Consider the following 14,726-nt stretch of genomic DNA (forward strand, 5'->3'; position numbering starts at 1 on the left):
CAAGGATTATGAGAAAAAAAAAATTTGATTCTGTGCATTATGGTTCAAAAGTTATTAGCATAAAGTGTGGAATTTTGGAGAAGTGGTGGTGCTAGAGACTCCAAATATTCCATGATTATTGTTAAAACTGTCCTCAATCACTGTACCAAAGTTGAGTTAAGTACGTTTTTTTTTTTCTACTTTTATTTGGAATGAACAGTTAATCATTACTTGGACTGAGTACATATTACGTTTAATGAATTTGTCGTATAAGCCCGATTTCCTTTATTGTATTGATTGTACAGACTTAAAAATATCTTGTTCATCCTGACCCCATGAATCTGAAACAATAAAGAAAGACTAAAATGATGCTTCTTTTGTCTTTATTGTGTTTTTAAAGATTACAAAGCACTGCATGCATTTACTTCGTGGAAGCCTTTTAAGGAGCAATGAAACGTGTGAAAATCATCCGATCTCAGTCATCAATCCTCACTCAGTGATGGCGGCTACAGACGAGCCATAAGGACTGATCTTCTCCAGCTTCTCCATGATAGCCTTGTACTGCCTATTCCTTTCCTCCTCAGACAGCGAAGACGGATTTATCGCCAAGAATTTATATGCATCCTTGGACTGAATGCTGAAGACGCCCTGTGCTTTCTGACAGCATGCACCAAAGTTCTGCCAGAACTGAAAGATTAAAGACATGCTCAGCATTAATCACAACACATTTACTAAAAATACAGTGACAAACTCATTTTGGCTGAAATCACTTGCTATAATGTTCACTTGCTATAATCATGACATTGTGGAGTATGTTGCAAATAACAAACAAAACACTCCTACAGAAATGCACGCATTCACGTCTATGTGATGAAGTCTGGTTAGACACATTTAGTGCGTTTCGCTTTTAGAGCGCGTTCTTTCACTGCATCAATCAGTCTATTAAAATGCATTAAGAACCATCACATAATTCAAGACATGGGGCAGAAAATCTATATGTCATTTCATATAGTTATAATATCACACGAAGAGAGCCAGTCTTTCTTCAAAAAATGAGTACAAATGTGATATTGATTTTACACATCAATAAACAATATGAGACTTATGTACATTTTAGACACCATATTGGCTGTTTTTTGCTCTATTTCGCCAACAAAAATCATTCCAAACACAGCCACAGAACTGTTTCGCGTCTCAGAACAACATGACAGTGTTTCGTTCATCAATGAATCAACCATTTAAATGATTCAGTTCAATTGCAATGATTCACTTATTAACAGTGATTTACTGCCACCTACTGGCGATTTTAATTTCACATTTAAAGTATCTTTACATTTTTTTTTTTTTTTTTTTTTATAATTTCAAATATCAGTATTCAGTGTTTTATGTGTAAAATATCCAAATATTATTTATGCATTTGTAACTGCAGGTTAAAACATAGTGAAATATGTGCCTTGAAGTTAATGTTTATTTATGTTTTTAAGAATACATCTTTTTTTTTTGCTTCCATCAGCGTCCTTATCTATCTCTAAAGCTTTTAAAATGCTAATACATTTCAATAAATAGATGTATGCATCTTTGTTGAGTCTACAATACTCTCTAGAATCTTTGACATAGTTACCTTCCCTGCTTCCTCAATGGAGTCCAGAAACATATCCTTCAACTCTTTTATCTTTATGATGTCCTCCCCATTAAAGGTCTTTTCTTTCATCGTGTCCAGTGTAACACCCACCTTCTCCCAGAACTTCTTAAGATTAACCAGAATTTGCTGGATATGATAAAGACACTGTTGGACTTCTGTCAGGTGGTCAGGACTGGGAATCTCACCTGGACAAACAACATACAACACACTGATTTAAAAAGAGTTAAAGTGGCAAAAATATGAAAAGACCAAAACATACATAGAGATGAAACTATAATTTGAAGCACAGAAAGCCACTCACCCATTTTTATTTTGGAAGTGGCCAACTTTAGCTGATGATCAGTCTGCTTGATTTTGATTTCCCACTCTTTGTTTCGCAGACTGTTCTTTTCAGCGTCTAGGCGGGACAGTTCTTCTCGTTTAACAGCGACACCAGGTATCTTTGAAGCATCTGGAAAGCCTCCAAAAAGTGGTCCAAATAATATGAACAACAAGGAACGTCGTTTTTCTTCTTCATATTTTCTGATGCGATCCTGCAGCTCATTGGATGTTTCTTCAATTTCCTTCTCAGTTTTCTTCATATCGTCAGCATTTTTCATCAGCTCCACTTCAAGTTTGGCCAAAGCGTCCTCCAGACCCTTCATCTCATCAGAGTGTTTTGTTAGTTTGACTTTGGTCTCTTGCTGTTCTTGTAACACATCACTAGAGCTTGTTGAGACACTTTTAGTTTGTTCTTCATACCTGAATAATATTTCAGATAAATGAGTGAATTGTGATGTGCTCCAGATTTCACCAACACAACACAACACAGTTCCTGAACAATTTTCCTAAATTGCTTTTTATGCTCTTTTACGAAGCCATGATTTTGTTTTTAGGCTGTTGAACATTTTAACACTTCAAATGAAACTTCAAACTTAAAAAAATAAAATAAATAACTCGCATTGAATCTGATTCACTAATAATTGTGTTGGTTTTGTAGTTTTAACAATTTTTGTAAATTGTTAAAAAACATGAATTTGTTCTTAACCTCATTCTGATGTTAGTGAATTTGGAGTCTAATGGTGCGTTCACACCGGACGGGACTTGCGCGGAAAAAACGCGCTATTCGCGCGTAGTTGAACGCTTGAACATTTGAGTTTACTCGCGCCATTCGCGCGGTAAAATTCGCGTCATTCGCGCGTGACATTTTCTTCACAACAGACGCGAATTCGCGTCAAGGGAGGGGCTTCTGCCACTCGTCAGCGGGGAAGTAGTTGTAAAATAGGTGAATGAGCTCAATTTGCCAGCTTTAGCTTGCTTGTAGTCTCAATATGTATGTATATGTAGGTTAAATTGAGTAAAGAGCGTTTTTTAAAACTAACCAGATTGTCCGACCTCTTCACTCACTTTATTCTTAGCAAGATCCCATTTATTCCTGTTTCTACAAAAGTCCAAAGATGTATCGTACAGCTCCGAGGAACCACAGACAGCAACGGTGATTTTGTCCGCCATTGTTGTTTCGGATTTCTGCCTCCGTCACTACTAGAGCAAGCTCCTGATTGGTTACCGCGGCGCGGAATTCCGCCGAAGTTCAGATTTTTGAACTCGCGCAATTCGCGCGAATGGCGCGGCAATCGCTTGAACGCTCAATGCGCGCCGCGCCATTCGCGCTATTCGCGCGTTTCGCGCCGCAGGATGGCTATTCGCGTCTTTGCATTGACTTAACATGTAAATCACTCGCGATTGCCGCTTCATTCGCGTCCGGTGTGAACGCACCTTAAGTGAGCAGCCGTGTACATGAGGTTAGTCATTTCCATTAAAGGATAACTATTGCCAAAATGCAACCTGGGCTGTTTTTTTTTTTTTTTTTACTGTAAACGAGTCAAACTTATATCTAAAAGCATAATTACGACAAACGAGCCGTTTTTGAGATTGACCGTGATTTCGTTTTGTGGTCAATAGCCGGTGAATGGGAGAACTAGGGGCATAACTTTGAGCGCATCAAAATCGATATTTTTATAACACTAAGAAGACTCGACACACCATGAAACTTTGCTGGAAGTATCGTCTGGGTCTCTACACATGAACTCCAGCATTGAGAACATTGTTTGTGTACACAGAGTTTACTAAAAAGAAAGATTTTGAACAACTCACTTTCACTGTTTGAGTTTCCGCTCGCGGCCGTCTCGCCAGTCAAGAGGTGTCCATCTCCGAATGCGAATGAATGGACTCCATATGAGGCTCTTTTTACAACTAGAAGGTGATAATTGTTTTCACTTGCGACAAAACAACAAATTAGTCTCTCCTCAGTATTACGTCGCATTCGGAGATGGACACTTCTTGACTGGCGAGACGGCTGCGAGCGGAAACCCAAACAGTGAAAGTGAGTTGTTCAAAACCTTTCTTTTTAGTAAACTCTGTGAACACAAACAATGTTCTCAGTGCTGGAGTTCATGTGTAGAGACCCAGGCCATACTTCCAGCAAAGATTCATGGTGTGTCGAGCCTTCTTAGTGTTGTAAAAATATCGATTTTGATGCGCTCAAAGTTATGCCCCTAGTTCTCCCATTCAACGGCCACTGACCACAAAACGAAATCACGCTCAATCTCAAAAACGGCTCGTTTGTCGTAATTATGCTTTTAGATATAAGTTTGACTCGTTTACAATACAAAAAAACAGCCCAGGTTGCATTTTGGCAATAGTCATCCTTTAAACAGGCCAAGACCCTTTACATATAAGGGCCTTCCAAACACACATACATTCCCTCCAGGCTTTCATCACTCTTGTCAAACATTCTTTTAATTTTAGTCAAGAGGTCAAGAATTAGTGGGGATTAGTCAAGAATCGCCTAAAACACATCTCTTCCATCTTGATTTGACCCTCTAACTCTAGCACCCTCTATTCTATTTCTATTCTAAAAAATAAAAAAAACTTGAAAAACCTTTGTAAACATATTTTATTGCAAAAGAAACTGGTCTTGAAAATGATTCTCCATGCATGCAGGGCTTTATTAAGGAGTTTTTCTACTGGTATGTTCAGAATTTTGCACTACAGTAGTTTTAAATAGGGATAATTTTCTTACAAAAACCAATGGCTTCACTTCAGAACGCCTTTATTAACCCCCTAGAGGCATGTGGATTACTTTTATGATGGATGAATGCACTTTTTTGTGCTTCAAAATCAAAAGCCCCATTTACTACCATTATATAGCTTGGAAGAGCCAGGATATATTTTTACTATTACTCAGATTCTGTTTGTCTAAAAGAAGATACAAGATACAACAATAAAGCAAGGATATTTTTTGGTAAACTATCCCTTTAACTCTAAACCAGGCTTGAACTGGTTTGAAATGGATAACATTGATAATATGAGCAGTTATGATAAGGGCCATGATTTTTCTGAAACACACAAAGCCCTAATCATAACACACTGGGCCAGCTAACCAATCACAGCAGATTTTGTATGTCAGAAAGAGGGCTTTTATCAAAACAGGAGCTAAGACTGGGAAGAGAGGAGCTGCAACAATGTGAAATATCTGAGAAAGAATGACTTTTGAACATTCATGCATGAACTATATTGATTAATAAAATGAGTATTTGCTGTGACATACTAAAATTCTCCATTGATAGTATGTTGCTAATATTTTCACCTTTTCACCATGTCAGTGACTGCTTGAGTGATATCGGTGATCCATTTTTTGGCTTTTTCCAGGTAAATCAATGCCAGATCGGGGTTATTTATCTCAACAGCTTTCTTCAGTATTGGGAACAAGGAGCTGACCAGGTTGGAGCTTGTGCCGACACACTGAAAAAAAATAAATAAATAAATAAATTCACCAACAAGTTAGTAATTTGATAGACAAGTAAGTAATGACATTCACAGTGACCATGTGACAGTAGAACAGTTAAAAACATTACAGTGAGGGCGAAAAATAATGTATCCCCTGCTGATTTTGTGCGTTTGCCCAAAGAATAAGAAGAAATGATCAGTCTATCAATGGTAGGTTTATTTGAACAGTGAGAGACTGTCACAAAAAAAGTGAAAAAATGCATTTCAGGAAAGTTATAAATTGATTTGCATTTTAATGAGCAAAATAAGTATTTGAGCCCTTCACAAAACGTGACTTTGTACTTGTTGGCAATCACAGAGGTCAGACGTTTCTTGTCGTTGTCCAGCAGGTTTGCACACATCTCAGGAGGGATTTTGTCCCACTCCTCTTTGCAGATCCTCTCCAAGTCATTAAAGTTTGGATGCTGAGGTTTGGCAACTCAAACCTTCAGCTCCCTCCACAGATTTTCATTGGGATTAAGGTCTGGAGACTGGCTAGACCACTCCAGGACCTTCATCTGCTTCTTCTTGAGACACTCCTTTGTTGCCTTGGCCGTGTGTTTTGGGTCATTGTCATGCTGGAATACCCATCCACCACCCATTTTCAATGCCCTGGCTGAGGAAAGGAGGTTCTCACTCAAGATTCGATGGTACATGGCCCCGTCATCTCTTTGATGAGGTGCAGTTGTCCTGTCGCCTTAGCAGAAAAACACCCCCAAAGCATAATGTTACCAGCTCCATGCTTGCCGGTGGGGATGGTGTTCTTGGGGTCATAGGCAGCATTCCTCCTCCTCCAAACACGGCGAGTCGAGTTGATGCCAAAGAGCTGGATTTTGGTCTCATCTGACCACAACACCGTCACCCAGTTCTCCTCTGAATCATTCAGATGTTGGTCGGCAAACTTCAGACGGCTGTACTGCCCTCCAAAGGCAAAGTGCAGTAACTACACCGACACTGAAACTGAGAAAAATGCCTTTAAAGTTTTTACACCATATATGGTATTAGTTTGGATTTTGTAGTTACTGCAATTTTGACACTCGTCTCTCTGAAACGTGCCAAAATTGAACCAGAAGACTTTGCCACAAGACAAAACAGTTGTCACAAAGCCTATTTTGAGCCTTAACTCAATTTTGACCAAATGTGTAGTTACTGCGCTTTGCCTTTGGAGGGCAGTGTACATGTGCTTTCTTGAGGATTTCTTGAGGTGCTGCAGGATTTTAGTCCTTCATGTCGTAGTGTGTTACCAATTGTTTTCTTGGTGACTATGGTCCCAGCTGCCTTGAGATCAATGATGAGATCCTCCTGTATAGTTCTGGGCTGATTCCTCATCAATCTAATGATCATTGAAACTCCACGAGGTGAGATCTAGCATGGTGCCCCAGACCGAGGGAGATTGACATGCATACGCATTTCCTTAAAACATTCTGGCGAACCATTTTTTAATTCTCGCCACCCATCCGAGGGTTGCGACTAGGGTTTTGAAAACCTGCGTCCTGGCCCAGCGTCCTCTATTTGTTCCATCTAGTATCCAGGATCCTTTTCTGTCACTGACTCCAACTGGTCTTCTAGCTAATTTAATTAACTGCGAGAGTGAAATCTTTGGAGTGCTTCCCCTCATTATGGAATTGTGAAATATGCCAGTCTAGTGATGAAAAAGCATGAATTCTGATATTACTGTTCAAATTCAGTTTATAATGCAAAACCTGTATCTGATTTATGACCACAATTGACCACAATTTTGAATCAGTATCAGTAAGATCAGTTTGCATGTGGCACAATTTGTAAATTGTTGTTCACTTCTGTACTTACATCATCCTAAATGTTTCCAAGTATGTTTAAATCCAGAGAAATAACAGAAATTTCAACACTCAAACATCTTTGATGATAAAACAACACTGCTGTCATGGGAACCCAGTCCTTCAGACAAAGCTCCACCTTAGCCTCCGCCCTTTTTTCTCCAGTCTGTCAACGGTTGTGGTGTTTCTTCCATAGTTGGCACTAGCCAAGAATTTGAATGTTGAGCAGCAAGCTCATTGGTGGCTGATACAAAAGAGGATCAGCTGCTCCATCTGGACTGCACCATCTAGAGTTTCATGACATGGAAAATCACAGCTCTCATGATTCCACGCTCAATCATGGCATCGTCAAGATCTGCCTTTGTTTTAAATAAGCGACATCTAGCGGCATAAATTGTGTCTAAAGTATTATTAGTGCAGTCTGAAATAATTTCTGAAATTTATTGATTATGATGATTAGCGTATTTGTGCAGAACTAAGTGAGCACCTGTAATTAGCCATGGCATCGACTACAATATTATATACTGCAAAAACATATTGTTTAATAAAAATGTTTAATACTCAAGAATCAAGATCAGACTCTGGCTCAAATGCATGTATTGTCCCTGTTGTTCATAATACCTTTCAAAATGTTTCGATACATATAATCCTTTTTCAGTCATATTTTTTATTCAGCCTAATAGGGAAAAATTACCATTTTTGAAATTACTTTTAAATTCCAGGGCTAACTGGACAACCCTGATTGCTGACATTGATGGTTAAAATGAATTAGGCCTCACCTTCATCAGAACGGCCTCAGAAGATCCAAACAGCATTTGGGTTTCAATAGCTCGCTCTCTGATCAAGCGCTCCAACTTTGGAAAGCCTCCCAGACACAGATAAGACAGGTGATAGAGGAGAGCCGTTCGCTCCGCAGCTGGGAGAAGCTCCTGGATGAACTCTGGGCTCCATGGTGAATCAATAATGACAAGCTCTGAGGTATTTCAAACAGTAGCAGTGGTTAATAACCTTTAGAATTCAATAACTATAGGGTGAAATGGGTTTTAAACTAAACTATTAAACTATTCATTTTTTGTTTTAATTAAAGCATTTGTATTTACAGTTAGGGCTGCACAATTAATCAAATTTTTAATCACGATTACCATTATGGATGGCACGATTGGATTAAATAAAACTTACAATTTCTGCATGCTTAAGAGGCGTGTTTAGAGCACTTTTGTGGGCACATCAAAATAATAGTTACAAGATCTCTTGATCTGGAAAGGATCTGCGGTGTGCAAACGCTTGGCAGATGTCTGTAAGATGTCAGTTTTGCATCCATTCTAATTCATAAACATCTTAAAGGCATTTAATTGACGTCTATTTGACATCTGATAGGAAACGTCTAATAGACGTATTGAAGATGAGCAAACTACGTCGGGCAGATGTCTGTAAGATGTCAGTTTTACATCCATTCTAATTCATAAACATCTTAAAGACATCTAATAGACGTCTATTTAACATCTGATAGGAAACATCTAATAGACGTATTGAAGATGAGCAAACTACGTCCGGCAGATGTCTGTAAGATGTCAGTTTTACATATATTGTAATTCATAAACATCTTAAAGACATCTAATAGACGTCTATTTAACATCTGATAGGAAACGTCTAATAGATGTTTTGAAGATGAGCAAACTACGTCTGGCAGACGTCTGTAAGATGTCAGTTTTACATATATTGTAATTCATAAACATCTTAAAGACATCTAATAGACGTCTATTTAACATCTGATAGGAAATGTCTAATAGATGTATTGAAGATGAGCAAACTACGTCTGGCAGATGTCTGCAAGATGCCAGTTTTACATCCATTCTAATTCATAAACATCTTAAAGACATCTAATAGACGTCTGTAAGATGTCAGTTTTACATATTGTAATTCATAAACATCTTAAAGACATCTAATAGATGTCTATTTGACATCTGATAGGAAACATCTAATAGATGTATTGAAGATGAGCAAACTACGTCTGGCAGATGTCTGTAAGATGTCAGTTTTGCATCCATTCTCATTCATAAACATCTTAAAGACATCTAATAGACGTCTATTTAACATCTGATAGGAAACGTCTAATAGATGTTTTGAAGATGAGCAAACTACATCTGGCAGACGTCTGTAAGATGTCAGTTTTACATATATTGTAATTCATAAACATCTTAAAGACATCTAATAGATGTCTATTTGACATCTGATAGGAAACATCTAATAGATGTATTGAAGATGAGCAAACTACGTCTGGCAGATGTCTGTAAGATGTCAGTTTTGCATCCATTCTCATTCATAAACATCTTAAAGACATCTAATAGACGTCTATTTAACATCTGATAGGAAACGTCTAATAGATGTTTTGAAGATGAGCAAACTACGTCTGGCAGACGTCTGTAAGATGTCAGTTTTACATATATTGTAATTCATAAACATCTTAAAGACATCTAATAGACGTCTATTTAACATCTGATAGGAAATGTCTAATAGATGTATTGAAGATGAGCAAACTACGTCTGGCAGATGTCTGTAAGATGCCAGTTTTACATCCATTCTAATTCATAAACATCTTAAAGACATCTAATAGACGTCTGTAAGATGTCAGTTTTACATATTGTAATTCATAAACATCTTAAAGACATCTAATAGATGTCTATTTGACATCTGATAGGAAACATCTAATAGATGTATTGAAGATGAGCAAACTACGTCTGGCAGATGTCTGTAAGATGTCAGTTTTGCATCCATTCTCATTCATAAACATCTTAAAGACATCTAATAGACGTCTATTTAACATCTGATAGGAAACGTCTAATAGATGTTTTGAAGATGAGCAAACTACGTTGGGCAGATGTCTGTAAGATGTCAGTTTTACATCCATTCTAATTCATAAACATCTTAAAGACATCTAATAGACGTCTATTTAACATCTGATAGGAAACGTCTAATAGATGTATTGAAGATGAGCAAATTACATCTTGCAGAAGTCTGTAAGATGTAAATGCAGATGTCAAATAGACGTCTCCAAGATGTATGTGTGCTATCAGGGTAAAGACTGCTTTTCATCATGGACAGTTGGATTTCTAGTTCTTGGAGAACAAATAAAAATTTATAAAACACAAGGCCACTGCACGCCTCTGAAAAACAATGTTTACACCCTATTTGCGTTTCATTGTCGTCTTTTAACAGCGGTTCGCAAATAAAACACTGGCATGTAATTAAAGCATGCAAAGTGCATTTACTTTTGCATGACTCCATGATATGTGTTTTCAGCTCAGTAATCCACCAGTTCCGCAAACACAACGTCAAACTCTTGCCTTGCCTACTATTCACAGCGACTGGTTGTCGCCCTGTGTTTTGCGCTTGAGACTTGCTAGTCGCTAGACTTGTTTAAACTGAGATAAGTAGTAAGTTTCCTAGGCTACGTTAAAACGTATGCATACACTTTTCTTCACTGTCTTGTATGAATTATTAATTAATTATCTTACATTGAGGGAATGTTCAAATGATCAACACTATTCAAACTCTAGCTGACAAAACTCCCACAATCCCTTGAGACTCAATCAAACTTCCCTTCTACGTGCTATATTTATAATCCAATCAAACTTCCATTCTATCTAATATTTATCATCTATTTAACTATCTAGCAATAATATTATTATTTTTAAATATTGTGTATTATATTCAATAATTTGTTTTTCTACTTTTATCCTTAGCAAAGCCTTGTTGTTGTTATAGTTGTTGAATTATGTGCATACAAATATTTACACATCAATACATTAGCTGGAAATAAAAACCATTGAAAGCAAGAGGATGTTTTTTGTTTATATACAGTACTGGTCAAAAATTAGCACATGTACATCTTGTAGACGTCTATTAGATGTCTTTAAGATGATTATGAATTAGAATGGATGTAAAACTGACATCTTACAGACGTCTGCCAGACGTTTGCACACAGCAGATGCATCCCAGATCAAGAGATCTTTAACAGACCTCTTGCAGACATACATGTGCTATCTGGGTACTTTGGATATTATTACTCATCTACTTTTTATATCTTGGTTTAAAACACATACACTTAAAAAAAAACTAATTTTACAGAAAATAACTAACTTTTTTACAGTAGTTTTCTGTTATTTCAAGTTACATTCAAAACTTAGTAAGATTACTAACAATATCTGTAAACTAACAACTTGACTGTTATTTCAAGTCCTTTTTCATTAAAGACAAATTACAGTATTTTTTTATTTTATACAGAAAAATTACTGTATTTTTTTTTACAGTTTTTTTTGTTATTTTAAATTATGTTAAAAACTTTGTAAAATTACAAACAATATCTGTAAATTAACAACTTAACTGTTATTTTAAATATTATTCCATTAATGACAAATTACAGGAATTCTCATTTTTTATACAAAAAAGTATTGTATTTTCTTACAGTATTTTTTTTTCTGTTTTCTTAAATTACTTACACATTGATGTAAAATTACAAAAACAATCTGTAATTAAATAATGGAGCACCTTAAGGTTTATGTCCATACTAACAATTTAATGTTCTTTTTGTAATTTGAAAGTAAGTCTTATTCGTTTTATATTAAGTTGTTAAACGCTCAAAACACTAGTATCCCGAATTCACTAATCACTTTCGCTCAGTTGACGCGCTTTTCCTTTTTAAAACACGCATTACCGGCGGAAACAATGCAAGTCGCAATCTATACTGTAATATATTACTATTGTGAAATAATATGGTCATGTCGTGCACCCATGCTATTTCAAGGATCAAACTCACAAAATGTGACAGAACTTCAAAATGAGTAACCTAAGAACACTGTTATGTGAACTCATCTGACAGAGAGAGGACCTGAGTGAAAGCATGATCATTGGACTCCATGCTGTGCAGATTTGGTATGGAGCTGGTGAGTACATTTTTGCAAGCCCATGTCTGTCAGTTAGTAGATAGTGTTTCATCAAACAAATTAATTTTAATGTAATTGATTGCTTGTGTGTGTGTTTCCCCCTTATGATCCTGAAGTTTTGGGAATGAAAATCTTCTACATGAAGTATTCATTTCTAACATTAAGATTCTACATCATGTCATTCTTAACATTAAGACACACTAACATTAATTTATTTTTAAAGGAATGTTCATAGTATTTTTCTTCCGTTTTATTTTATTTTACATCTTTTTTCAAATTTTTTTTTTTTTTTTACCCCCAGCTGATTGTTGTATGTCTTGGTTTTACTTATTCTCACACTACATTAATACATTTTTTTGGAAATGCTGAGATAGTATGTTAAAAGCACATTTTAGTTCATCTTCATGGTGTCTCAAAATAGCACAGTTGAGTACACTTAGATGATCTTAAGTTTATCTTAACATATACTTAAGAATAACTTTTAGTATATTGAGTACAAAATTAGTGTGCGAAAATAGAGCACTTTAAGTACATTAGGGAAGTGCACTAAGTGTACTTAAATTGTATTTTAGCACACTTTTTTCACACTTTGTATATTCTTTTAATATATTATTGCTATACTTTAAATTAGTCATAAATATATTTATAAATGTTCAAAAGTAGGGTTCAAGTGTATTTCTAGTTGTAACTAAATATATATTTTTAAATACAGATATAGTATGTTAAAAGCACATTTTAGTTCATTTTCATGGTGTCTCAAAATAGCACAGTTGAGTACACTTAGATGATCTTAAGTTTATCTTAACATACTTAATACTATTTTTTAGTACAATAAGTACAAAATTAGTGTGCAAAAATAGAGCACTTTAAGTACATTACTGAAAAGTGTACTAAGTATACTTAAATAAAGTGTATTTTAGTGCACTTTTTTTTAACCTGGGAGAATTACCACACTCAAAATCAGTTTAAGTGTTAGTGCTAATAATGCATTCATATTAAGTGTACTTTAGTACAACTTTTGAGAAAATGTACTTCTACTACAATACATTACTAATAGATTTTTAATAAAATCAATTTAATATAACTTAAAATTACCACACTCAAAATCAATTTAAGTGTTAGTGCTAATAGTGCATTCATATTAAGTGTACTTAAGTACAACTTTTGAGAAAATGTACTTCTACTACAATACATTACTAATAGATTTTTTATATATTAACTTATTTTAAACTTAGGATTAGTATGTAAACAGTGTACTAATAATCAACTTATGTTTAAAGCATTTAAAGCACACTTTTGAAAAACACTAATAAAACTCTTTTGCATGTTTTTTCTGTAGTATACTTTATTGTAGTACACTAAAAATTTAAGTATTACTGGTATTTAGTATACTTTTTTCAAGTGTACTTAAGTCCTACTGAAGTATAAACATACTTTTAATTAGTGTATTCATAGTATATAAACATCACACTTTTTTTTAACACAAAAAAATAACAATGTTCTAAAAATGTATTTGCGGGTATTTAAGTGTATTTACATTGCATTTAAGTATTTTTATTTTTTTTCACCTGGGATTCCAGGATTTTTCTCCATATTTCGATGGGAGCCAACGGGTTGAAGGTCCAAATTTAATTGTCAATGCAGCTTCAAAGGGCTCTACATCCTCCCATCCAAGTAATAAGTGTCACTGGGAAGTTGTAAAGCCCTTTGAAAGCTGTATTGAAATTTTGAAACCTTTATCCTTGACCTTAATCCCACTGAAGTCCACTATATGGAGAAAAATCATGAAATCTACTCCTCAAAAACTTTAATTTCTTTTCGACTTAAATAAAGAAAGATATGAACATCTTGGATTACATGTGGAAGAGTGAATTATCAGGAAATATTTCCTAATAGTTTTAAGTTAAACATATATTTAATTAAACGTTTTGATGAAACTGCCCCATGTTCTTTTAATGTAATTGTGCTGTATTTCTTAAAAAAAAATGTCTGAATTGTAAAATGTTAATTTTATGTGGCATTTGCACAGACTTTGTATTGCAGACTGTTTTTTGTCTTTTAAATAAAACTGTTAATTTTCCACCTTGAGCATGCTTTGACACTTTATTGAAGTTTTTTTTATTGTAATGATTTGTAAAATAACAGTGTTTCTCTGTAGAACATTTAGTGCTTTCATTGTAATAATCTAGGTAAAATTAGCCAAATAAGGGTTTTACACTGTAAAAAAAAAAAAAAAAAAATGGTCAAACGACTGGCAGCTACGGCTGCCAAACAAAAACCATAAAGTTAAAGTAAAATATTGTAACCAAAAAAGGGGAAAGTCTGTAAAATAAGGGTTTTACACTGTAAAAGAGGTCCAGTAAAAAAACGGTCAAAATGACTGGCAGCTACGGCTGCCAAACAAAAACCGTAAAATTAAAGTAAATTATCGTAATTGAAACATGGAAAAAATCTGTAAAATAATGTTTTGTTTTGTTTTTTTCTGTAAAACCTTTAATGAAAATTTCTGTAAAATTATTGTTTTTGCACTTTATTTCAATTAAAATATTTTACTGTAAT

At 35.1% G+C, this 14,726-nt stretch overlaps 1 protein-coding gene across 1 annotated transcript in view; it reads right to left on the bottom strand.

The window, feature by feature from the left end:
- Nucleotides 1–402: 402 nt before the first annotated feature.
- The window catches only part of LOC141343054 (uncharacterized), an 18,141-nt gene continuing 3,817 nt past the window's right edge, over nt 403–14,726 (bottom strand). Inside the window, exons 2-6 of the mRNA XM_073847650.1 lie at nt 8,004–8,197; nt 5,250–5,404; nt 1,923–2,362; nt 1,601–1,806; nt 403–666 (exon numbers count right to left, since the gene is read on the bottom strand). Coding sequence (XP_073703751.1) covers nt 469–666; nt 1,601–1,806; nt 1,923–2,362; nt 5,250–5,404; nt 8,004–8,197 — 1,193 coding nt within the window. The 3' untranslated portion in view covers nt 403–468. The remainder of the gene's footprint in view (nt 667–1,600; nt 1,807–1,922; nt 2,363–5,249; nt 5,405–8,003; nt 8,198–14,726) is intronic.

This window comes from Garra rufa, chromosome 1, assembly GCF_049309525.1.
Source record: "Garra rufa chromosome 1, GarRuf1.0, whole genome shotgun sequence".
Lineage (NCBI taxonomy): Eukaryota > Metazoa > Chordata > Actinopteri > Cypriniformes > Cyprinidae > Garra > Garra rufa.